Source organism: Bubalus kerabau, chromosome 2, assembly GCF_029407905.1.
Source record: "Bubalus kerabau isolate K-KA32 ecotype Philippines breed swamp buffalo chromosome 2, PCC_UOA_SB_1v2, whole genome shotgun sequence".
NCBI lineage: Eukaryota > Metazoa > Chordata > Mammalia > Artiodactyla > Bovidae > Bubalus > Bubalus kerabau.
Window position 1 is genome coordinate 153,424,979 of NC_073625.1, and position 27,540 is coordinate 153,452,518.

Below are 27,540 nucleotides of genomic sequence, written 5' to 3' on the forward strand. Positions count from 1 at the left end.
ATATCTAATTGAAAGTTAGACTGAAAGTCTCGCACAAAGACTTTTTAAGCATAACTCAATACCATTGTTAAACCTAAAAACAATTAGCAGTAATTTCTTAATATTATTAATTATCCAGTCACTATTCAAATTTGTATTTTTGAAAACTAATAATTAATGGGAAAGTCAAGAATTTATTCTGTGCTTTGATACATGAATTATATCCCAAGGTAACCAAATAGTTGAGATGTTTCTTTTTGTAGAACTATTACAGTTAGTAAGTGAAGAAAGAAAGATTGTAAATTACCAGGGAATCCCAAGAAGGATTGTAATAATTGCCATTTTGCAACTGCACATGAATTAGTTCACCTAGGCAATGATCATTTCTGAATAACATGAAAAGACATTCGGACGTTAAATGCTTCCTGCTGGAAGTACACAACATCACTTATGAAGTTTTCTTGCCAAAAAAAATCAAACTTGAATCTGATCAAGACTCTAGATTTAACTATCAGTTAACAGGAAATAAAGAGGACAGAGTAACACGTTAACCCCACGAGAATGCAAATGGTAAATTCAAGCCTGTGGGAATCTACAGGACATGACCCAGTTTCTTCAACCACAGAAAATTGCAAGGGGAAAGAACATGTGTAAGGGGAATATAGATCAAAAGGTCTAACAGACTTCTCAACCAATCAAAATGATTGTACCTTATTTGCATCTTAATTCCAGCGAACTGAAGGCAAAAAAGGACAACTGGAAAAATTTGAACAGTGACTAGGTACTTTGATAATATTAAGGAGTTACTGTTCATTGTTTTTAGGTTTAATAATGATACTGAGGTTGGATTAAAGAAATTTGTGTTTTTAGTAATATATACTGATGTTCTTCATGATGAAATTATAAATGATATCAGGGATTGCTCAGAAAGATCTGGGCCATGATGGTGGTACACATGAGATAAGAATTACCCATTAGTTGCTAAGTGGAAGCCGAGTAATGGGTGTTCATTATACCAGCCATTCTCAAAGTGTGGTTGCTGGACCAGAAGCTTTACACCACCTGTGAACTTGTTAGAATGCAAGTACTTTGGCCTCACCCTAGATCTACTAAATCAGAGACTGGGGTGGAGCTCAGCAATTTATTTTAACAATCCCTCTTCAGTTCAGTTCAGTTGCTCAGTCGTGTCTGACTCTTTGCAACCCCGTGGACTCTAGGTAATTCTATAATAATACACATTAAAGTTTGAGAACCACTGCTTTATATTACTCTTCCTAATATACTTTATTTGAAATTCTAATAAGACATTTCAAAGAAAAAGCTAGATGAATGTAAGAAAATACATTTATATGTAACAAAGAGAAGCTAGTTTAGAGGCTAAAGCAAAGGTCATGTAATTTTCTCAAGCGTTAGCAAATGAATTGTCATGGTATTAGCAGTGAGCCAGCGGCTAATAATAGTCTTAAAGGAAATCATGAGTTTTGCTTTTCTTTTAGAATAGTGTCTCTACATTAAAATCACCAAGAGAACTTTTAAGATACCCAGGCTCCACCCCAAATTCTAGGTTTGCTGCTGCTGCTGCTAAGTCACTTCAGTCGTGTCCGACTCTGTGCTACCCCAGAGACAGCAGTCCACCAGGCTTCCCCGTCCCTGGGATTCTCCAGGCAAGAACACTGGAGTGGGTTGCCATTTCCTTCTCCAATGCATGAAAGTGAAAAGTGAAAGTGAAGTCGCTCAGTCGTTCCTGACTCTTAGCGACCCCATGGACTGCAGCCTACCAGGCTCCTCTGTCCATGGATTTTCCAGGCAAGAGTACTGGAGTGGGGTGCCATTGCCTTCTCCGAAATTCTAGGTTTAGTTGGTTGCATTTCTGGGTTTTTTTTGTTTGTTTGTTTTTTAAAAGCTTCCCAGATATTTCTAATGTACAACCAGAGTTCAGAACCAGTGTCCTAACTTTACAATGCTTAAGATTCTTGAAGTGCTCATTAAAAGTTTCCTGAATGAACATAATGTCCATCGACATATGAATGGATAAAGATGTGTTTATCTATCTATATATACACACAATGGAATACTACCCAGCCATAAAAATGAACAAAATAATGCCATTTGCAGAAACATGGATGCAGCTAGAGATTCTAAGTAAGTCAGGAAGGAAAGACAAATACTATATGATATCATTTATATGTGGAATCTAAAATACGGCACAAATGAACATATCTACGAAACAGAAGCAGACTCACAGACATAGAGAACCAGCTTGTGGTTGCCAAAGGTGGGGAGGGGGGAGAGGGAAGAACCAGGAGTTTGAAGTTGACAGCTGTAAACTATTACATTTAGAATGGATAAACAACAGGGTCCTACTGTATAGCACAGAGAACTATATTCAGTATGCCATGATAAACCATAATCAAAATGAATATTAAAAATAGAGTATATATGTATAACTGAATCACTTTGCTGTACAGTAGAAATTAACACAGCATTGCAAATCAACTATATTTTAAAAAATAGACTAACAACAACAAAAAGTTTCTTGGTCCTCTTCCCCTAGAGGCTCAGATTCAATAGGATGATACAGAGCATATAATTTGCATTTCTAACAAGATGACAGATGATATAGATGGTGCTGGCTTGAGCACATTTTGAGTAACACTGCCTTCAAAGAAGGGGTAGTTAGGTCAAAGAAAGAGATAAGCATAAGTGAGAGGGATAATCTTCAGGGTTTTGCTGCTGCTGCTGCTTCTAGCATCAGTAAATTACATCCAGGGAGACTGCCTCCTTTCTTTCTCATGGTTAGAAATGCAAATATGAATCCAGTGTTCCATGGGTTATTTGGAGAAGAAAAGAGACTTAGAGCTTTGAATCTCTTTAAAAGCACAAATGACAAAGGGAATGCAGACAGTATTTCATAGAAATTTAAATGGAATATAACTTATAAAAATTTTGAATCTCTATGTTGCACACCTGAAACTAATATTAAGTTAGTAAGATTTTTCTGGGTGGTTGGTTTTTTGTGTATTTTTAAAACCATAGTAAGATTGGAAGAATTGAAAGAAAGTATAAGTAAAATTAGCCAAATCATCCTTTTAGTAAGTGTATATTTCATCTGAAGAATGAAAGAAAATGCATATAATATCATTTTTGTAAAAGTTTTTTTTCTTATTATCTTATTCACACACTGACAAGCACAAGAGTTTTTCATCCACTTGATGCTTATTGATTTTGCTGGATTGCTTTCTCAAACAGATTCTATAAAATGTCTTACTTACTGCACTGTGAATAAAAAAAAGGAAAAATCTATTTACTTGTACTTTCATGGTTTAAGATATGTATTAGAGATGCTTTAGTAACATTGTGTGTTTAGTTTCAATATGACAATTACTAAAATATTGTAGTAAAATTTTACGTGTAGGGACTGTAGAGATCTTTATGAATTAATAGTAAGATGTCTTTGTTTTTTTCCCTATGGAATGTTTATATTTACCCATTGAGTATTAACTGCTTAAAAGTGAATCAAATGATGTAAATCGAAATGATGTGAGTGTTCTACAGTTCTTAAGAGATTTTATACTCTTATCACATCATGTATTCTACTATGTACTTAGAAAAAAAATCATGTCTTTATCTTCCACTCGGTACACTATCATTTTATTAAGAAAAATATTCCTTATTAACTCTAGAATAAAGACATGTTCTTTTAAAAAAAATCATCTTACTATGTTAACATATGCCCAATTTAAAAGTTCTTTAAAATATTGTAAAATAAATTGATTCTGTTATGTTCTTTCTTCCCCAGTGGTCATATGCTTTAGAAAAGCCCAACACTGGTAGCATATTTAATATTGCATGGTCAATTGATGGCACCCAGATTGCTGGAGCCTGTGGAAATGGACATGTTGTTTTTGCACATGTGGTGGAGCAACGCTGGGAGTGGAAGAATTTTCAAGTAACATTAACTAAAAGAAGGACCATGCAGGTATGATTGTGTTTCATAGTTGATTAAATCTGCCCCCCCCCCCGCCACATATTCAGTTTACGATACAGAATATGGAATTATCTTTGTTTATTATGGTATCATCGACTTGATGGACATGAGTTTGAGCAAGCTCCAGGGGTTGGTGATGAACAGGGAAGTCTGGTGCTGCAGTTCATGGGTCACAAAGAGTTGGACATAACTGAGTGACTGAACTGAATTGATTATATTTAAATCATGTTTATTAAAATTCAGTCATATTAGAAAGATACTAACTATACCATTAGTGACTTTTTTATGACATAAAGAACCATTCAATGACATAGAATATGAGTGCCCACAGCTCCTGAAATTATGGGGTTGAGGCAAGGATGAAATTGAGTTCCCCTAAACCTGAGTTTCTCTGGCAAGTTTATGATTAACCTCTCTATCCAAAACATTATTCCCTTTTTGTCCCCCACCTGTACCCTTCAAGTTGGAGAATTATCAAAGAAAAGGGGGGATTGAAACTGAGCAGGATCGTGGGGGAATCCTCCCTAGTACCAAAGCTGGTATCTTTGAGTTGTTCTACACAAACTAAGATCCCCACCCAAGTGGAGCATGGTGACTACACACTTGTATTATAGACCCCAGACTGGTTGGAATCAGAAGGTTAAAATTCCAGAAACATCACTCTATCACCTCACCATCTCTTATTGAGATTTAGAAAGAAAACCAGGTACTTTGGGGGTAAGAATCTTTATAGATTAAGACAGAAAGATTGAATTGTGGCCATTGGAGTTAGGGGGAAATGTTTTACAGATCAGAGAACATTGGTGGGAGGGGTTATTTAATCAGTTGTAAGCTTCTTAAGCAGAAGTAGAAATAGATGTTTTTCTGGAACTCTCTTGCTTTTTCTATGATCCAGCAGATGTTGGCAATTTGATCTCTGGTTCCTCTGCCTTTTCTAAAACCACCTTGAACATCAGGAAGTTCACGGTTCATGTACTGCTGAAGCCTGGCTTGGAGAATTTTGAGCATTACTTTACTAGCGTGTGAGATGAGTGCAATTGTGCGGTAGTTTGAGCATTCTTTGGCATTGCCTTTCTTTGGGATTGGAATGAAAACTGACCTTTTCCAGTCCTGTGGCCACTGCTGAGTTTTCCAAATTTGCTGGCATATAGAGTGCAGCACTTTCACAGCATCATCTTTCAGGATTTGAAATAGCTCAACTGGAATTCCATCACCTGCACTAGCTTTGTTCGTAGTGATGCTTTCTAAGGCCCACTTGACTTCACATTCCAGGATGTCTGGGTCTAGGTGAGTGGTCACACCATTGTAATTATCTTGGTCATGAAGCTCTTTTTTGTACAGTTCTTCTGTGTATTCTTGCCGCCTCTTCTTAATATCTTCTGCTTCTGTTAGGTCCATACCTTTATCGAGCCCATCTTTGCATGAAATGTTCCCTTGGTATTTCTAATTTTCTTGAAGAGATCTCTAGTCTTTCCCATTCTGTTGTTTTCCTCTATTTCTTTGCATTGATCACTGAGGAAGGCTTTCTTGTCTCTCCTTGCTATTCTTTGGAACTCTGCATCCAGATGCTTATATCTTTCCTTTTCTCCTTTGCTTTTCACTTCTCTTCTTTTCATACTATTTGTAAGGCCTCCTCAGACAGCCATTTTGCTGTTTTGCATTTCTTTTCCATGGGGATGGTCTTGATCCCTGTCTCCTGTACAATGTCATGAACCTCCGTCCATAGTTCATCAGGCATTCTATCAGCTCTAGTCCCTTAAATCTATTTCTCACTTCCACTGTATAATCATAAGGGATTTGATTTAGGTCGTACCTGAATGGTCTAGTGGTTTTCCCTACTTTCTTCAATTTAAGTCTGAATTTGGCAATAAGGAGTTCATGATCTGAGCCACAGTTAGCTCCTGGTCTTGTTTTTGCTGACTGTATAGAGCTTCTCCATCTTTGGCTGCAAAGAATATAATCAGTCTGATTTCGGTATTGACCATCTGGTGATGTCCATGTGTAGAGTCTTCTCTTGTGTTGTTGGAAGAGGGTGTTTGCTATGACCAGTGCGTTCTTTGCCCTACTTCATTCTGTATTCCAAGGCCAAATTTGCCTGTTACTTCATGTGTGTCCTGACTTCCTACTTTTGCATTCCAGTCCCCTATAATGAAAAGGACATCTTTTTTGGGTGTTAGTTCTAAAAGGCCTTGTAGGTCTTCATAGAACCTTTCAACTTCAGCTTCTTCACCGTTACTGGTCGGGGCATAGGGCCTAGCCCAGTGCCTCACATGTAATAAGAGCTTGACAAATATTTTAAAAGTTAGTTGATGAAAGGTAGGAGGAGTGGCCAAAGATGATTTGTTTATGGCAAACCATCTGCCAAAGTAAAGGGAGCTCTACCTTCTTCCCGTTCTTTCTGCTGTCCTTATCAGTTGCCTCTATCTTTAGTATTCAGAATTTAGATGATTGTAATTACTATAAAAATTTGAAAACATAACTTGTGATTTCAGGTATTCTTTAGGCTAAGTATCAGATTTTAAAATTTGGATAGTAGGGTCATTAGTGATAATAATAGGTAACTTATACATTTTCTTTTTTCTGCTTTCTTATTTAAAAAATTTTAAACTTATGGAGAATTTAAAACATACAAAAATAGAGAGAATAGTATAATGAATCTCTTTGTGCTCATTTCCCAGCCCCAACAACCATCTGCCCATGATCAAGCCTGCCCCATCCATGTCCATATCTACTTTCCCCCTGCCCCAATTATTTTGAAGAGAATTTAGATATCATTTCGGCTGCAAAAATTTCAGTATGTACAACTAAAAGATAAGGACTCTTTTTTTAAAAATACCCACAATACCATTGTATCTTAAAAATACTAATTCCTTAATATTATCAAAGGAATATCTAAAAAATGTTCAAATTTTCAATTGTTTCCTCCATATCACATTTTTAAAGGTTTGTTTTTGTTTGAATTAGGATCCAAAATGGTTTACATGTTACAGTTGGTTGATATATGTTTTAAGTATCTTTTAGTCTATAGATACCCCTTCCATCTTTATTTTTTCCCCTTGCAGTTTATCTGTTGAAGACACCAAATTAATTTTTTGTCTGTCTCCAGAGTCTGGACTTTTGCTGACAGTATCCCCATGGTTTGGTTTGACATACTTCTCTGTCTTCTGTATTTCCTGTAAATGAGTAGTTAGATCTATTTGATAGTATAAATATATATTTTTGTTAGTTAGCCTGGGAACTAAGACATTATTTATAGTATTGTGTCTGTGATAGGAATGCATTGTGAGTTCTAGTCAGCTGACTTGGGGACACAGTTTTATTCATATAGGGCATGGGGGCTAGCTAATATAATATCGCCTTAATTTCAGAAATGCCCCAAGATGAGAATATATTTAAAAAGAGAAATTTTTCTTTCATTAAAAAAAGGAATCATCTTAGAATTAGAGGATTTTTACATCAGATAAGATGAACAGTGAGGTTTTTAAATAGCTTATCTAAACCGAATTGTCTTTATACTTAATGTTTACAAATAATCTTTCAAAGCTTTAGAACAAGAACACTATTTTTACTTTTGTAAAAGGATCTTACTCTCAATGACTATAAGACATTTATATTGCATTTTTGCTAAGCTGGGTCTATCCATAGTTTTTTTTTTTTTTTTTACAACAGTTTCATTTACTCATTTGGTAACCTACTTGCAATGCCTTGAGCTAGGCAATGGTTGATACAGTTTTGAATAAGACAGATTTGGTTCCTGTTCTCATGGGACCTTCTGGATTAATATGTTGAAATTTTTTTTTTTCATAAATTAATCTCAGATTAATTAAATGAAGGTAAAAAATAAAGAAACAAAAGAAATTTATTGGTCCATGTGAAGTCAAGAGATAGACTGATGAGGTGGTATTGGATTCAGAGGCTTAAATAAGGTCAACTGGACTTCCATCACTTTCTCTTCCTGTACTCTCCTTTTTTCTGTATTGGCTTCATTTTTACAAACGCTGTCTCTCCTTTATGGCCTTGGTAGCTCTAGGCTTACATTCTACCAACTTCAAGCCCAACAGAAAGAGTGCTTTTCCTTCTAGCCCCCTAGTAGTTTCAGCAGAAGTCTCAGCATTGGATTTCATATGCCAAGAGTCTGGGTCAAGTATATTTAGCTGGGAGTTGGAGGGAATGGAATCAACCCCATCAAAACCACTTAGTCACTTAGAATAATGGGTATGGTTCCCCAAAGGAAAACCAAGGCATAGTTACTAGAAAAGATAGCATTTGATTCTGGGCAGACAGAAACCAACAGCTATCCACTATAGTCTATCCTTTAGCTGCTTAGCAACTGTAACTATTAGTTATTAATGACTGCCTAATAAATAAACTTAGTGGTTTAAAACAGCAATATTTATTATCTCTTAATTTCTTTGAGTCAAGAATCCAGGCATGGCTTAGTAAATCTTCTGACACAGAGTTTCTCACAAGGCTGCAATTAAGGTGTTGGCCAAGGTTTTTAGTAGCACCTGAAGCATCCTCAACTGGAGAGGACTTGCTTCCAAGCTCACCAATATGGTTGTTGGCAGGCTTCCATTTTTCAAGGGCTGTTGAACTGAGGGCCTCAGTTTCTTGTTGGCAGTTGTCTGGAGGCCTCCCTCAGTTCCTTACATGTAGCCTCTCCACTGGGCAGCTCACAACCTGGCAGCTTTGTGAGAGCAAGTGTGAAGGGCACAGAGCGTGTGAGTGAAATGTAAGTCATAGTTCTTTATAACCTCAACTTAGAAGTGTCATCTCATCATTTTAGCCTTTTTCTGATCATTAGAAGTGAGCTATGAGGTCTAATTCACACACAAGTGGAGAGACTTACATAAGGATGTGAATACCAGTAGGTGGAAATCACTAACCCCTTTACAGTCTAGTCACAACACATATTAATGCTTACCCTTATTCTTGTATACGTATAATTCAGAAGTGCTCTACTTAACTAATGTAGCTATTCCATTTGCTTTTGAAAACAAACCCATCCCCTCTCTAAAAGATGGCAGACTAGACTCATCCAAGTCATTCCAGCTCTAACTCTTTGGTCTGGAAAACTAAATAAATATGAGTTGTAATTATTCTCCTCCTCCTCCCCATCATCTTCCCAATTTATAATGATGAAAGGAATACAGGGCAGCTGGAATGAAAACAATTTGGAGAATGGGTGAAGGAAAAACAGCACACTGTGATTACAAGGTCCATAACAAAAGCCCAGTTGGCCGGGAATATCCTGGGAATTCTTTGTTTTAGCACTGAAGTTAGTTGCGTGGTTAATTTGGCAACTCTAGCTTGCCTTTTGGGGAAGATCTCCCACTTGGAATGATTTCCTTTCTGGAGTCTACATTTTAACAGCCCACTTAATGTTTTTAAGATGGAGCCATAGATTCCAATAGGGACAATAGCCACGACTTTTTGTTTGCCTGGTTTAGAGTTTCACAGTTTACTTAGAAGCTTTGTAGACTATTGATTTGTGTTTCATTAACTCAGAAACCAGAGATCGTGTTGAGCCCTAATTGTTAACTCTAGACCTTGACCTGACAGTTGCTACCTGGTAATAGGTTTCATTTTCCTGAGACATTACCTGTCTCCCTGGACCTCAGCTTTTTTGTGATACAGTAACCAAGAGTGAGAAGGTTTCCTAACTTGTGCTTTGTCTCCAGGCTGAATTCTAGCAATATTTCTTTCCAAAAGGAAAGTAGATGTCTTTGCTGGGAGTAGGTGTTATAAGTCTGATTCACCTGTCATATAGTTTCCCATTAGGTTTTTACTTTAATATTTTTAGCAGTCAAGGATGGTACTTATTTAGAACCATGTCTCATCAGGAGTTGCATCTTGTGATTCTATCATTCCTTCTACATTTGTTAGCTAAAATCCTTCTATAATAGACTTTGCCTAATCAACTATTTGTTACCCTGAAGTAAGACAAATTCTGATTATTTTCCTTTATTTATCAGTTTTCAAATAATGAGTTCATTTCCTGGCATTCCCAATGAGTTTCTTTGTTGGTGTTGATGATGATGTTATTATAAACTTACAGATTTAAAAATTTTGGTATATTTCAATCCATTGCAGTCATTATTCTCTTTAATGCTTGAATGTTCCATCTTTGCCCAGTTGACTCCTTTGTTCATTTGGGATGATTTTAATAGCTTGCTTGCATTTCTGATAAGATATTCTAGGTTTTTTACACATTTCCTATTCCAAACTTGGAATCAGCCATTTTTTAAAGAAGCCTTTGTTCCTTTTGGAGGGGAATACTACCTAGAGACCATGATCCAAGTTCTAGGTATGCTCATTGCTATTGGTTTGATCCTTACTCCTAGCTAAAATGTACTTTTTGACTGATAAAAATATATCATGAGTATGTACTGAGGTTTCAAGTTCAAATTCAAGATTATGGCATTTTACTTCTGATTTGTTCTCTTTGCAGTTCTTTTCTCTTACAAGAAAATTTTGGCTCCTAAAGACATTAATATATTCTAGAATATACCCTAAAATATAATTTAAAATAATAATCTCAATATTATTGCTGAATATTGTTTTACATGTTTTGTTTTTTTAATATGAATAAATCTATATATCTTCATAGCCTTCCCTTTATAAGATAAAAAGTATCATACTATACATACTTTTTTGCATCTAGCACTTTTTATTTTACAATAAATAGTGGATATCTATATAGTGGGTATCATAGTGATCTGTGGAGATCACTCCATAGATATTACTCAGTCCTTTTTATAGCTATGTGTTATTCTACTCTGTGAATGTAGTTTATTCAGCCTATCCCTTATTGATACACATTTGGGTTGTTTCCAGTCTTTTGCTATTACCAGTAGTGATGTATGTAGTAAGAGCCTATTTGTATGTTATTTCATAATTTTGCCTGTTTATTTTGGTATAGAATTCTAGAAGTAAGATTGCTATGTCAAGGATTATATGTGTATATAATTCTGCTATCTCTTGGCATGGTGATGACTGATAGGGATAGGAGTTAGGGAATAGGTAATAAAAATATATGCCTTATAGATATAAGTACTTTGAGGAAATACTTGTAAGAAGTTTGACTTTATCTTCCTATTTTTTTTCAAAGCCTTTTATTCTTCATTAATACTATAATTGTCATATCAATTTAGAAAGATGATAATATTTTGATGGAAATTTAGAAAAGTATTAACTTCTAGGTATAATTAATCTCTCTCAGTTTTTTACCTCTTAATTTAATATCGTCTGGTATTAACCAGAGATTTCATAAATTTTTCTTGCCCAATGTATTTTTTAATTTGTTGTAGATTATCTGTCAATTTCAAAATTTTGGGCTGGTATTGCCAAACTTTAAAATCCTTGTAAACTTTATTCAGTTAACAAACTTTTATAACAGTTTTGACTGTCATGGGCACATCTCTGTTTGTTAGTTGGTGCTTAATTTTCTTATATGTTATCTCTGTATTTTTACATATGGAAACATTTTCCACCCCTCTGTGCAGCTTGGCTTCTTCACTATGCAGTCAGTTTCTTTACTAACACCTCCTACTCCACTTTTGATTTTTGAAGTTATATCTCTTTTTTAGAACTTAAATTTTAAAGTAAAACCTAGCCCTAGAAAGAGATATTCTTACTATTTTGAGTAGAAATCATGTGATCTCTTTCCAGCTCCTATAAGCTATACTCCTTTGGCTATATACTTCACTGTTCTAACACTGCACCACTGCTACATCATACAGGTTGGCTTTCAGATTAAAAATCTCTATAGATCATTTTCTACTGATTTCTAACTTTTCTGTATCTGTACTTTTATTGGTCAATTTTTGTACCCAAATATGTCCTCTTATGCCTGGTTCCTATTGAATTCTTCTTTCTATGGTTAGATAACAAGAATGCCTTTTAATTTTTTTTTTTCTTTTTTGGTGTGTTTCAGAATCTTGCTAACTTATCTAATTAAAATTTTGATGTATTTTAATGTTGTTCGTTGGTATTTCATTTTTCCTTGTTTAGGTTCGTAACGTTCTTAACGACGCAGTGGATTTACTGGAATTCCGTGACAGAGTCATTAAAGCCTCTTTGAACTATGCACACTTGGTTGTTTCAACATCTCTTCAGTGTTATGTGTTCTCGTAAGCATCTTGCATTTCTTTAAAATCTAGAGTTTTGTCTATGAAAAAAAATTTATTTTCCAGCTGTCATATTAACATGGTTTGGCGTAAACTTAACTTTCTCAAAAACGTCACCTATCTTGAACTTACTCCTAACTGAGAAGTGATAAAAAGTGAGCTATGAGCAGAGAAAATAGATATAATAGTTGTGCATCAAAGGTTAATAATCACTTTTGTACTACAGAATACCTTCTCTGGGATAATGCTTGCTCTTATTTTACTCATAGCTCAAGGACTTTAGTATACTTTTATTTCAAAGCCCAGAGAAGTTTAGGAGCATCCGGTAAATGGTATGAAAAGGAATCACCTAACCACTGGCAGAGGACAGCTTACAGCCTGACAGCAGGCTGAAAGATGTTCAGTAAGTACACAAGGAGGTGTTCAGGCTTAATATCATAGCCCAGGATAATCATAAACGTTCATATTGATAATCCAGAGTTGTCCAGAAATAATGAAAGAAAATATATTCAGTATACTTTGTGTTGGGCTTCCCCAGTGGGAAATTGCAAAATTACTGAAATTTAAGACATAATGTTTGAATCTGAAAGATTGATATCATTATTACTTGTATTAGAGAGGTTACTTTTTAAAATATTTACTAAAGCTTTAGAAGCTTTTATTTAATTTTTTTCTCATACTACCTTTCTCACACCAGTTAATATGTATCAAAATATTAAATTGCTTTTCTTTTCTGATTTAACATTGTTTCCCCTCTCTTGTTGGCAAGGCATTCACTAAGGTACAAAATATTTATTAAAGTGGAATTCCAGTGCACAGTAGAGGAAATGAAGTAGTACTGAGAGCCATCACACCAAAATATATTTCATTAAATTATTATAAAAATACCTGGTATTTTAGATAATAACAACCATTCTTTACTGAGCACTGTTATACTATCTTTTATGTTCATGATCTGATTTACTCTGTGTGTTGAATATTATTATTATTCCCATTTTACAAAATGAAGAAACTGAAGGATGCAGAGGTAATTAAATATTAATAATACCCTAGGTCAAACTACTTAACTTCTTTACTAAAGGAAGAGCTGAGATTTGAATCCAAGTTCCTAATAACTGTTGTTCCTTTTTTAGTAATAAAAAAATATAATTTTAAAAATAAACCTGCAAACAATATACTGGTTTATATGGAAAGAAGTTCCAAAGAAAATCACATATGAGCATTCTATGTTAAATTTTCACTTGATTTCTCAAATAGTTGTATAGAAAATTCCCTTCTTCTGATCAACATTTAGTTTAAGGAGTTTATATCTCCATGACATGTGTATATATCTTAGTTGTCAAGAATCTCAGATATTTTGTAAGGGGACATAGGAAAAAAACCCTCATACTCACTGTTCTTTTTAGCTGTCTTGACAAAGAATGAAGGTTAATTCTAATGACTGCATAAATGAAGCATGTGTGATATTTTTTCTAAAGTACAAAAGTACGTAGCTTTATCATACCTGTGAACCTCAGACTTGCTAATTATCAGTGACAGTTTATTCACTATTTGGCTTTATGCATGCATTTACTTACTGAAATGGGTATCAGGCTCTGTGTTAGCCGCGATTAATTTCCAGCAATGTGCCTGCTTACTGCAACCTTTCCCTTCCCCCATCTTCTGAATCTGCATATGAGATTTAAAGAATTAGATTTAAAGAATTAGTTCTATGAAAGTAATTGAGAGAAGTTTAAAATATATAGGAATAATAAAACATTTTAAACTATCGAGCAACTTTGATTATTTGAGGATGGTTTTTCAGTTTGTAAATGTCCTTTCTGCCCATCCCTATCTTTGAATCATACTACATCATGAAACTCATAGGAGTTATTTGTTCATTTGTTTTATCCATTTGTTCAGTAAGCATAGTCATAGCTTACATGTATATAGAATTTTACAGTTACAGAATGTTTCACAAAAATCTTCATTTGCTCAACACTTACACTGGGAGACCGATAGGAAAAGTGATCATGTTATTGTTATTACAGTTTTTGTTCAGTATCTGCTACACAATAGGCAGTTAACTAGATACTTTAGGTAAGACATCATTATCACCATTTTACAAATAATGAAACTGTTGTTTAGGAGGTTAAGCTTATTAAGATCATAAGGCTGACAGGTGGTGAAAGCAGATTTCTAATCCTGATCTGTCTAGCCAAAACCCCATCCTCTCAAGAGGGAGGGGACATATGTACACTTATGGCTGATTTATGTTGATGTATGGCAGAAACCAATATAATATTGTAAAGCAATTACCTCTCAATTAAAAATAAATAAATTAAAAAAAAGAATGTTCATAGCATCACAATTCATAAGAATCAAAATCTGAAATCAACCAAATGTCCATCAACATTAGAATAGATAAACAAACTGTGCCATATCCATGCAATAAAATATTACACAATAATGACAAAAAAAAACCCCATCCTCTTTTCACTATGCTATGCTGCTACTATTTTTTGAAAGAGAAACATTAGATGACATATTCAAATCACAGAGCTAATAAATAACAGAACATGAACTTATGATTCCTCAGTTCACATGTTGTGGTTCCTAGAATAAACATTTATGGAGTACTTACTATGTGCTGGGTGCTGGGAACACAGACTCCACTTTCTAGTCAGGTATACAGATGTGTAAGTGAATTATTTCAGAACAACTCACCAAGTGCTATAATAGAATCATATACAGAGTTACTGTGAAACTAAAGATGCTTTGTTTAAAATGAGTACCCATCTACTAATTAAAAAGTATTTTAAGTGTAAATAAGTATCCATTTTATTTGTCTTTCAGTACAAAGAACTGGAATACACCACTTATATTTGATCTCAAGGAAGGAACTGTTAGTTTAATTCTGCAAGCAGAAAGGTAATTTATTTATCATGTTTCACTATTGAATTTGGGATTAAAATATTTTAAATTGCAGTAAAGTACTCTTTGCTGCTGCTGCTGCTGCTGCTAAGTCGCTTCAGTCGTGTCTGACTCTGCGCGACCCCATAGATGGAAGCCCACCAGGCTCCCCCGTCCCTGGGATTCTCCAGGCAAGAACACTGGAGTGGGTTGCCATTTCCTTCTCCAATGCATGAAAGTGAAATCGCTCAGTCGTGTCCGACTCTTAGCAACCCCGTGGACTGCAGCCTACCAGGCTCCTCCGTCCATGGGATTTTCCAGGCAAGAATACTGGAGTGGGGTGCCATTGCCTTCTCCGAAAGTACTCTTTAAAGCATGCCATTTATAGGATGGTATGTTCTGAAATCACTGGTACACCGGAATCAATCTGTTTCTTCTATTTATTTTAAAAGAAAAGAAAAAGTACGATAATAAGCTCTTAGATCAGTAGTTCTAAAACTTTTTGGTCTCAAAATTTCTTTACATCCTTAAATAACAAAATAACTTTACATCCTTAAAGTTATTGAGGTCCGTATGTGGGTTATACGTGTTGGCCTTTACTATGCTAGAAATCCTTCAAGCAAGACTTCAACACTACGTGAAATGAGAACTTCCAGATGTATAAGCTAGATTTAGACAAGACAGAACTAGAGATCAAATTGCCAACATCTATTGGAACATGGAAAAAGCAAGAGAATTCCAGGAAAACATCTACTTCTGCTTCATTGACTATGCTAAAGCCTTTGACTGTGTGGATTCCAACAAACTGTGGAAAATTCTTAAAGAGATGGGAATACTGGACCATCGTAACTTGTTTCCTAAGAAACTTGTATGTGGAACAAGAAGCAACAGTTAGACCCAGACACGGAACAGCAGACTGGTTCAAAACTGGGAAAGGAGTCCGTCAAGCCTGTATATTTTCAACCTGCTTATTTAACTTATATTCAGAGTATTTCAAGCAAAATGCCAGGCTGGATGAATCACAATCTGGAATCAAGATTGCTGGGAGAAATATCAATAACCTCAGTTATGCAGATGATACCACCCTAATGGCAGAAAGCTAAGAGGAACTGAAGAATCTCTTGATGAAAGTGAAAGAGGAGAGTGAAAAAGCTGGCTTAAACCTCAACATTCAGAAAACTAAGATCCTGACATCTGGTTCCATCACTTTTTGGCAAATAGATGGGGGAAAAAAATGGAAACAGTGGCAGATTTTATTTTCTTAGGCTCCAAAATCACTGCAGATGGTGACTACAAGCCATGAAATTAAAAGACTCTTGCTCCTTGGAAGAAATACTATGACAACCTAGACAATGTATTAAAAAGCAAAGACATCACTTTGCTGACAAAGATCCGTATAGTCAAAGCTATAGTTTTTCCGTTAGTCATGTGCAGATGTGAGCGTTGGACCATAATGAAGGCTGAGCGCCAAAGAATTGATGCTTTTGAACTGTGGTGCTGGAGAAGACTCTTTAGAGTCCCTTGGACAGCAAGGAGATCAAACCAGTCAATCCTAAAGGAAATCAACCCTGAATAGCCATTGGAAGGACTGATGCTAAAGCTGAAACTATTAACACTTTGGCCTCCTGATATGAAGAGTCAACTCATTGGAAAAGACCTTGAAGCTGGGAAAGATTGAGGACAGAAGGAGGAGGGGGCAACAGAGGATGGCCTCACTGACTCAGTGGATTTGAATCTGAGCCAACTCTGGGAGATAGTGAAGGATAGGGGAGCTTGGCGTGCTGCAGTCTGTGGGGTCACAAAGAGTCAAACATGACTTAGGAACTGAACAAGAACAAAATACTAGAAAGTAAAATAGAGAGATTTAAAAGGTATCAATTTATTATAAATGATAAGAATAAACTTATTACAAGTAAACATCAGTAATGATGAGAGAATGACAGTGAAACAGGCAAATTACTATAACATAGTTTTGACCACATTGTTCCCATATTTTCTGTCTTGTATTTGTTTTAAAATACTGGTTGAAGTTCATTCATTTTATGAGGCACTACTAGGTTGTGATCTGGAGTTTGAAAAACAATATTCTCTACCAAGACTTTGTGTATACAGGACTGAGAAACTCTGGGCCAATTAACTGGAGTAAATTAGTAATAGCTATTACTCAGGAACCCACATTTTTCCATGAAAATGATCAATCAATCTGTAACGTACAGTGGTACCCTACTGAATCAGAGGTCAGGGTTAGAAAGTTAAACGTGATAAAACCAGGAATAAAGCATGAAAATATAATCTGCAATTACTTAAGATTGATACCCATGAAATCTTTTCACTAAAACCATTTATTACCTCATTCCTTTACTCACCACTTAGGCAGCTCTTGAGAGTGTTATTATCAGGTTTTCTAGCCCATTTGTTGTTGTGTAGTTGCTAGATTGTGTCTGACTCTTTTGCAACTCTTATGTACCACAGCCTGCCAGGCTCCTCTGTCCATGGGATTTCCCAGGCAAGAATACTGGAGTGGATTGCTATTTCCTACTCTGAGATATTTTCCCAACCCAGGGATTGAACTTGTGTCTCCTGCATCTCCTGCATTGGCAGGCGGATTCATTACCACTGCACTACCTGGGAAGCCCATAGCCTTCTACAAAGAGCCAGATAATGAATGCTGGTGGGCTATTAGAATCTGGCACAATGACAGGAAGAAAGTGACTGCTGGCAAGGAAGCATGGAGAAAAACTAATGGCACAGAGCCTTTTTTTTTTTTTTAAACACAACTTTATTCTGATTTTAAACGAAAAGGAATAAGAATGACAGTAACAAACAAGATTCCACCTCTCAATATTGTCATGTGACTATAGCAGTCTTATACTTGAAACTCAAGGAGGAAACAACTGTGTTCCGAAACACCTAAACATGCAGGTCCAAAAAATGAGGGTATTTTTTTTTAAACTGCCATATTCACTCGAAAGTCCATCCATATCCTCCCGCATCCAAAGATTAAACACATGTTCTTCTTAGCTGTATAATAAAGTGGCAAACACGCTGCATCACTGACATCACAGGACAGTTGCCTGTAAAACTAGACTTCTGACACTGGGCCCCAGCTTCACTTTCTCACAGGTCATCATCTTCATCTGGCAGAGCAGTTGTCTGAGCAGCCTCTAAATCGTGCCCGTGCTGTGCTGCCAAGACTGGGGCCATGACTACCTCTGGTGGGGCAAGAGCAGGCGTGGCGACAAACTCCAAGTTAGGGTCCTGATCAGTTTTCTAGCAAACCAGAGGAAGGGCTTTTCAAAGTTGTAGTTACTTTTGGCAGAAATGTCATAGTACTGAAGATTCTTCTTTCAGTGGAAGACAGTTGACTTTTCCTTAACCTTTCTGTCCTTAATATCCACTTGGTTGCCACACAACACAGTCGGGATGTTCTCACACACTCATACCAGATCTCTGTGCCAGTTAGGTGCATTCTTGTAAGTTAACTCTCGATGTTACATCAAACATTACAATGGCACACTGAGCTTGTATATAGTAGCCATCTCTCAGTCCACCAAACTTCTCCTGACCAGCTGTATCCCATACACTGAACTTAATCGGTCCTCTGTTGGTATGGAACACAAAAGGATGGACCTTAACACCCAAGGTAGCCACATACTTCTCAAATTCACCAGTCAGATGACATTTCATAAATGTAGTTTTTCCAGTACCACTATCACCAACCAAAACAAGTTTGAACTGAACTTGGGGTTCTCCTTGGGCAGCCATTTCAATGTTACTTCCAGAAGTGTCTCTGTGCCTGTCTGACTAAGGGCTGGAAAGATGTTCCAGCACCAACATTCTCCTAAGTATCAAAGCTATCAGTTGCACAGTTGCTAAAGAGTATGATCATCATATTGACGACCCTGAGTGATCAAGAAAATAATTGTATCAGATTTTCTACCAACTGTTTAATGATATTGAACCAGTGATTGATTGATTGATATGGTTAATTTTGCAAATAAAAAGACATCTTTGCTAGTTAAAAGGTAAGATGTCAGCTATCTAAAAAACCATATTTTTGAAATTCTTTTTTACTTGAATAGTTCCAAATAAATTTATTTCTTTATACAGTATTTATAAATGCGTATTGAATATGCTCTTGGTAAAGTCATATGTTAATAGCGTAAATGATTAGATAATTAAAGAATATTTTATTTACTAACCTTTGCTGGCCATATTTGTACATTAGAAATGTTTGCCCCTTGGAATAGTGTTTATTCACAGGAAGTTAAAACTTTAGTGTGTTGTTTAGAAGAGAAAATGCTTTTATTACTGAGACAAAAAAAGAATATATACTAGTATGATGTGTCACTTGTCAACATTAGCAAATATTGTTTTCATAATGTGTAAGGGCCAAATCCTTCAATTAAATAAGCCACGCAGCAGTACTCAAGTATTCATTTAATTCAAGTGTACATTTTTGGTGTTCATTATATACTAACTTTTGTTTGTCTTGATGTTTATTTCCTAATGGTTTCCACAGCAAAAAGGAACAGTTAGCAATTCTTGAATCAAGAAATAGTTCTGGGGAATTGCCTTTGGCTCTTTCACTGCTGAGGGCCCGGGTTCAATCCCTAGTTGGAGAACTAAGATACCATAAGCTGTGTGGTGTGATCCAAAAAAAAAAAGTTCTGAATCAAGGATATTAATAGCTTGAACATAAAGTTTTAAGAAGTCATAATATGTTCAGCTTTGAAGAAACAGACTCTCCGATATAGCAATAGTATGAGTGTAAATCAGTAAACCTTTTAAAGGGGAGTTTAACAACATATGTTAAATTTTTAAAAGTATATGCCCTTTGATCCAATTATTGCATTTTTAGGATTTATACTAAGGAAATAAGCGATGTAAACATACAGAGATGTGTATATACCTTAGACATTCTTTAAGAGTGAATAATTTGAAATAAAATAAATGTCCATCAGGAAAGAGTTAATTAAGATCTATCCATACTTTGCTATAAGTTATCTCTACGGAGATAAGAAGATTGCAAGAGATCTTTTACTTTCTCTATTATTTGAATTGTTTTTTTGTAATGTTCTTAAAATTTCAAAGGAAAAAATAGCAGCCATAAAATGTTTACATTTTGACTTAAAAAATAAACAACACAGGATACTATGCCTTGAATAGAGCTGTCATCACAGCAAATGAACCCAACTACTGATATTAAAAACAGATTTTTAGATATGAATACATTTATTCATGGTTACTGTATTATTTTAAAATCAAAGCTTCTTATTTTAATAAATGCTCACTCTGATGTTAATTTTTAAGTCGTTTTCACTGTTTAGGACTCTGCCTAGTATTTAATCTAATACTGTAATTTAATGATCCTTAGCATAATCTTTAATTGTAAAATATGTGTTAATACTGCTTCATAAAACAAATAGAGTGTCATTAAAAGATTCACTGAATTGTAAATTACATGATTTTTTATTGCTTTTGTATAGATATGCTTCTTTAGGAAAGGAAATGAATTATAATTATAATATTAAAGGAATCAAAACTTTATAGGGTGGTGATTATGGACATTTTCATTTTTCTTTTCCTACCTCCATCAAAAAACAAAAGCCTAGGAAACAAATCAAAACAACCAAATGTTGACTTTTCAGGTTGTTTTTATATTTCATTCTTTATATATCTATGTCTTATTATTGTTTTAATTGTAAGATTTAGATATTTCCAAAGCATAAAATATTTTCTAATATGAAAATGAAATTATAGTAAATCCTACTTGAGAATGCATCTTTATTCTGTATTTTTTAGACATTTTCTTCTTGTAGATGGTGGTGGTATCTATTTATATTCTTATGAAGGGCGCTTCCTTTCCTCTCCAAAATTTCCTGGAATGAGAACAGATATTCTAAATGCACAGACTGTCTCTCTGAGTAATGATACCATAGCAATAAAAGACAAAGCTGATGAAAAAAGTAAGTGCATTTTTATAATTTTCAATGAAATTTATTAAAATTTTCATCAATTGACTTTCATTTTCTCATCTATTAATATGTTGACTTTATATGGAAGAATGATGAGCTAATTTGTCCTAATTTGTCCTAATCATGAATTCTAATTCTAATTTGTCCTAATCATGAATTAAAGAACTAAAGTTGTCGTATCATTTCCAGTTGATGGAACAAATAAATATTGTCACAACATCAAAGTTTAGTGGTAAGAAGTAAATCTATATATTCAGTAGCTGTTGGTATAGTTTTAATTCAAGACTGTGAGTCCTAAAAATGTATGTTAATTTTTAAGTTTATTGAAAGTATTTCCTTTTTCTTTATTTAGTAACATAGTAAATATTGTGCTTCATTGTACTATTTATTTTGTTTATATATATATTCATGTATTTTTTATACTTACCTATTTTTAAACTAAAGAAGTAGGAGAAAGTTACAAATAATTTTTGATTTTCATATAAAAATTTAGGCCACATTACTGTTTATAAATAAATTTAAGTATGTCATGTGTTTTGGAATGCCACAGTATGAGTAAAACTTTTTTTAAGGCAATTTTGTATCATAACACGTATCCAACAAATAATATTGAGTGCTTCCTATGTGCCAAGTAGTCTTCTAGAAGTTGAGGATACAAAAGTGCATAAAAAAAAACAAATAATCAAGCAAATATAGTCAACTAATGATACATGCTGTGAAGAAAATTAATGCAGGGTGAGGGCATAGAGAATTCTAGAGCTGGGGCAGGGCAATGACTATAGGAAAAGAAATGCAATGGTGGGAATGATTGATATTTAAAAGGAACAAGGCTTTAGGACTAGGTCAACATGAACTAAGCAGAGTGAGATAGGAGAAGACACAAAGTTAGATAAGTAGCAGCCAGATCATGTAAAGACTTGGCCATGGTAAAGATGCTGGCATGAGAGAGTGAAGACAAGCATATTATCCTAAAATTTTTCCTGGGTGAATGAAAGATGGGGAATGAGGAAGTTTTGAGTAGGTCACACAAACCCAGAGTTCTGTTTTTGTCATGATAAGTTTAAATACTTTCTAGATGTTCAAGAGGGGTTGGAGAGGAAACAATGAAATAAACAAATCCAGGACTCAGGAGAGAGTTGGAGATGAGATATGAATCTGGGAGTCATTGATGTGTAGATGGTGCCATGGCATGATGAAGTCACCTAGGAAGTGAATATAGACAGAGAAGACCAGTGGCTGAGCACATCAATATTTAGAAATGAGTAAGAGGAAAAAGAACTAGTGAGGTGAGAGTGAGAATGAGGTATCCTTAAAGCCTAGCGGTAAGATACAGAATAATTGTTCTTCTCTGTTAATACATATTACTAAATATTCATTACTGTGACATGTTAAAAAAAAGGTATGACCTGGCTGTTGATTTTGTTAGTTCATGGAACACCTAATTTTGGAGCTAGAAAACTGTCCCACTTTTAAATTTTCAGTACTTTCAGATAGCATCACCTCTCATTCTGGTAGAAAAGATAATTCTCCTAAACAGAGCTATTATTCTCTAGCTTTATGCCTCTTTATGCCTCAGGCATTCTCTGAGAGAGGACATTTGGTAATTGTTTTGTTTTTAAAGGACTTCCTTCCTGTCTAAAAGAGAGGAAAGAGAATGAAATGAAATGAAATAAAGCAGAATCTAGACAGCAGATTTAAGATGGGAGTGTAATTGTTAATAATTTGGAAGTCAGATTATTGTCTTCAGTAAACTTAAATTTGAAAATCCCAGTGATCCCTATGAAGTTTCTATACTTTCCTTATTCAACATCACATATTTTAGATGGAAGCTATAATAAGGTATGTATGTTTCCAACTGAATATACCTTATTCTGAATTTTCCTATAGTTAATTCACATCTGAAACATATTTCATTATTATTTAAGCCATTGATAATTCATAGAATTTTAGAGCCGAAAAGAATTATGAACATTTTCAGAGTTATGGATTTACATGCAAATAAATTATGTTTTACTTACATAAACTTTGTTGAACAAAATAATCATGTTATATCATCCTGCCATAAACAGAAAATTTTAAAAACTAAAACTTAAATTATTGTAGAACTGATAGAAAAGTTAGAAGGAAAATAGTTTTCTTATGTTTAAAGAGACTAGTAATTACTGAAGGCTAGATAGAAGGTAGTGGCAACCCACTCCAGTACTCTTGCCTGGAAAATCCCATGGACGGAGGAGCCTGGTAGGCTGCAGTCCATGGGGTGACTAAGTGCCAGACACAACTGAGCGACTTCACTTTCACTTTTCACTTTGATGCATTGGAGAAGGAAATGGTGACCCACTCTTGCCTGGAGAATCCCAGGGACGGGGGAGCCTGGTGGACTACCATCTATGGGGTCGCACAGAGTCGGACACGACTGAAGCGGCTTAGCAGCAGCAGCAGCGGTTAGAGATATACACTAACAATAGAAAGCACAATTGAAGTACCTGGAATCTTTAACCTGTAAAAATTTTCTTTCACGAGGACCATTCATGTATGAAATCAGTGGTTCCTTCCTGACTTGGGAGTTCCTTTACAGGCAGGATTCTTTGAACCAGGCCTAGTGGTCTTACGTTATAGTAGGTGCTCAATTAATGCATGTTAAGTGCATTTGATTATGATTAAGGAGTAGAGGTACGTATGATTAAGGTAGGTACTCCTTATGATTAAGGAGTAGGAGTATTGCTTTTGACTCGCTTCTCCTCATCCACCTTGCATGGATTCACTATGATGTCATTGAGAGCGATTCTTTGAAACAAAAATCTGGGTATAGGAAGGCGAAGTTAGAGAGCAGTTACTTAGGTTTAGAAGCAACTCTTTCAGCTCCCAGCTCCTTAGTTGTCCAATCTGCCAGTTTCTGTTGCATATTAAAATTAAAATACAGGTCCAGCCTCCCACTTCAGGTGGCCAATGAATCAGGTCCACCTCCAGTTGTGGAAATTAGACAAATTAATCCATATACCTCCAGCTGTTTATAATATGTGCAGTCAACAAAAGGATGGAAAACTTAACTTTTTTTAAAAGTTAGTTTATATAGCTATGAAAATAACTGGGCTTAGTTACACCCAAAGCATTTTTTAAAGTAGAAGTTAAATTTTTCTATTTTTGTTTCTATACTTAGTTAAAAATTCTGTAACAGTATTTTTCTTTTTCATTTTTAACAGCTAGATTGGCAATTTTAGAACATAACTTATTGTGAAGACATGATTTCCTCTGTGAATATAGCCAGTGACTTCAAACTTAACATCCTAAGGTTTATTAACAGCTATAAATCAATATACTAAAAGTATGATCCTCTGGAAATTAAATATGTTATACATATATTAGCAGTTTTATGATCTGTATAAATTGTCCAATTTTTTTTTGCTGACTACTCATGTCACTTCTGTCTTTTTGTAATTCTTTGTGTGTGTTCAGTTATATGAAATAACTCTATTGGAGATGAATCTTAAGCTGGAGTAATTTGGAAATTAAAGAGAATCACTAAAGCACTGACAGTCTTCAAAGAGCAAAAAGTAGTGGGCAATATCTCTGTCACTTATGACACTAGGAGAAACCTTTGATGAAACAGAGAAGGAGCAGAGGCAGCTTTTGTTCCTGGCTTCTTCAGTACATATCTCCAATAATTTTTACAACTTGGCCTACTCAGAATATCTGAGAAAGATGGGATTGGAAATAGAGAACTTTGAATTATCATTTTTTAGATAATGATTGATGTCATGGAAATAATCCAGAAAAGTATATAGCATGAAAAGATGACCTAAAACAAAACCTAGGAACAGGGATCACCAAAGAAGGAAGAACTAGCAAAAAGAGAATAAGCGATGGTCCAAAATAGGAAAGAATCAGGAGAAGACAGTGTTTTTTGGTAGCACACATAGGAGTTTCAAGAAAGGATGGTGAGGAGTATCCAGTGCTCCTGGGAGGTCAAGACTAAAAGTAGATTCTTGACTAAAAATAGACTCTTTGATTTGGCACCGTATGAGTCATTGATGATCCAGGCAAGAGCCTTTGCATCAGTGTAGTGAGGTTGAACATCAAGTTGCTCAGTGGTAAAGAATCCGCCTGCTAACGCAGGAGACACAGGAGACTCAGGTTCAGTACCTGGGTTGGGAAGATCCCCTGGAGGAGGAAATGGCAACCCACTCCAGTATTCTTGCCTCAAAAATCCCATGGACATGAGACAACAAAAGAGACACTGATGTATAGAACAATTTTTTGGACTGTGGGAGAGGGAGAGGGTGGGATGATTTGGGAGAATGGCATTGAAACATGTATAATATCATATATGAAACGAGTCGCCAGTCCAGGTTCGATGCATGATACTGGATGCTTGGGGCTGGTGCACTGGGACGACCCAGAGGGATGGTACGAGGGAGGAGGGTTCAGGATGGGGAACACGTGTATACCTGTGGAGGATTCATGTTGATATATGTCAAAACCAATACAATATTGTAAAGTTAAAAAAAAGAAAATCCCATGGACAGAGGAGTCTGGTGGGCTACAGTCCATAGGGTTGCAAAGAGTCAGGCGCGACTGAGCACACAAAAACCTATTTCAGGGAATTGAAAGTCCAAACTCTATAATCATATGCTTGGTCTTTCTGGTGACCCTATAGCTATCCTGAAGCTATCTAAGGAATCACCTAGATTCTCTCTATTAGCATAACAAAGACATTCCTGTGACTCAGAAAATTCCAAGGGTTGTGGAAGACCTGTGTCAGGAACCCAAGACAAAGACCACACAAATTATCACACAGTAGTGTACTGACCACAGGGAACTCATCACTACATAATTTCCTGGTAGTATAGTAGGCATTCAATACATTTTTCCTTTGTGAAATGATTGGGTTGTTATGTTGGTCTAAATCAGAGTTATGAAAATTACAAACTGCATCCAGATTTGGACTTGCCATTTTTGATCCTGTGGTACATTGATTCCATACCATTAATAATAATTCTAATTAGGGAATGTATATTTTAGGAAGACGTGTTTGGTTCCACTGAGAAATATGGCCTTATTACTAACTAGGAATTTGATGGCTGCTGCTCTTCAGTGCTGATAGGTATGCTGTGGTCCAAAGAGTTAAAATAATTTCTCATTAGGATTATGATAGCTCCATAGAAATTTGCCAGTAAAAATTCTAATGTAATGTGGTAATTAATGCTTTACTTTTTTTCAAGTAATCTTCCTCTTTGAGGCATCAACTGGAAAACCAATGGGAGACGGGAAGTTTCTTTCTCATAAGGTGATGGATATTAGCTATGTTTAATGTAAATAGTTATTTACTTCTTTTCAAAATTAATGTTTTCAGACTTCCCTGGTAGTCCAGTGGTTAAGACTTTGCACGTCCATTGCAAGGAGCATGGGTTTGATCCCTAATTGGCAAAGTTCCATGTGCTCCATGGTGTGGCCAGAAAACAAAAATTAAAAACAAAACACTAGGAGCAAAATTAATGTTTTCATTTTAAGGAGGAAAACATGGAGATTAGTTTTATATTTAAAACCAGTGTGCATTCTTAGAGTATTTTGCCTAAAAATGTCCTAAAGACTAAGCACTATTAAATTCTGTAATGGAAAGCTATATATATGCAAATTAATTGAAAGAATCTGACGTATGTTTTTGTTCAAGCTCTTTACTCCTTTTTTAAAAATTACTATTTGTTTTATGTTTTGACTGTGCTCATTCTTCATTGCTGTGCACGGGCTTTCTCTAGTTAAGGCACATGGACTTCAGTAACTGCAGTGCATGGGCTCAGTAGTTGCGAGTTGGTTACCCCACAGCATGTGGATTCTTAGTTTCTGGACCAGGGATCGAACTCATGTCCCCTGCATTGGCAGGTGGATTTTAACCACTGGACCACCAGAGAAGTCCCTCTTTACTGCTTTTCAATAAAATATTCTATCTTGATTAAACTTTTAGCACATATAGTATCAGTAAATAAAAATGTGTTTATACATCAATACAGCTTACACTTTTCCCATTGACCTGTTCTAGCCCTTTTTTTTAGGTTTTAAGACTGTAGTTAAACTGAAAAAAAAAATCCTGAATTGCGAGCTGTTTATTAGTTTCTTACTTTTAGCCTTAGAACAAATAAATGGCACCATTCCATTGAGTTATCCTCCAATAAGTGATATATTAGGGTTTAAAGATTTTTTAAATTTATTGTTCAGTGCTACTAGTGAAGTGTTACCCTATTTTTATTGTCTTCTTTTTGTAATTATTAGTTGAATAACAAATACATTCAGTGGTTCAGACATGGAAAAGCAGTCAGTGAAAAACTATTCCTGCTGCACCTGTCAGTTTAGTTCCTTTCCGCCGAATAAGTAGCCATCATTATTAATCTCCTGTTACCCTTCCAGAGGTTTTTAGTGCATGCATGGACAAAATGGGTATATGTTCCTTTCTCTTTCTTTTACAAAAAGATGACATATAAGTCTGCACTTTGCTTTTCTCATGCAACATTCTATTTCTGGAAATTTTTCCATATCAGTAGATAAAAGTACTTATGCAGTCCTTCTTCCTGCCATAAGTATA

At 35.3% G+C, this 27,540-nt stretch overlaps 2 protein-coding genes and 1 pseudogene across 5 annotated transcripts in view; 1 reads left to right on the forward strand and 2 right to left on the reverse strand.

Annotated features, from left to right (window-relative positions):
• Window positions 1-27,540, reverse strand: part of SMC4 (structural maintenance of chromosomes 4) — a 242,496-nt gene that overhangs the window by 102,233 nt on the left and 112,723 nt on the right. The gene's annotated exons all lie outside the window — the stretch shown is intronic.
• Window positions 1-27,540, forward strand: part of IFT80 (intraflagellar transport 80) — a 131,008-nt gene that overhangs the window by 70,024 nt on the left and 33,444 nt on the right. For all 4 annotated transcript variants that reach the window (XM_055569214.1, XM_055569213.1, XM_055569217.1 and 1 more), the window contains 5 exons: window positions 3,779-3,958; window positions 11,981-12,099; window positions 14,932-15,006; window positions 20,794-20,957; window positions 26,186-26,250. In XM_055569214.1, coding sequence (XP_055425189.1) covers window positions 3,779-3,958; window positions 11,981-12,099; window positions 14,932-15,006; window positions 20,794-20,957; window positions 26,186-26,250 — 603 coding nt within the window. The remainder of the gene's footprint in view (window positions 1-3,778; window positions 3,959-11,980; window positions 12,100-14,931; window positions 15,007-20,793; window positions 20,958-26,185; window positions 26,251-27,540) is intronic.
• LOC129643958 (GTP-binding nuclear protein Ran-like) lies at window positions 17,867-19,582 on the reverse strand (annotated as a pseudogene).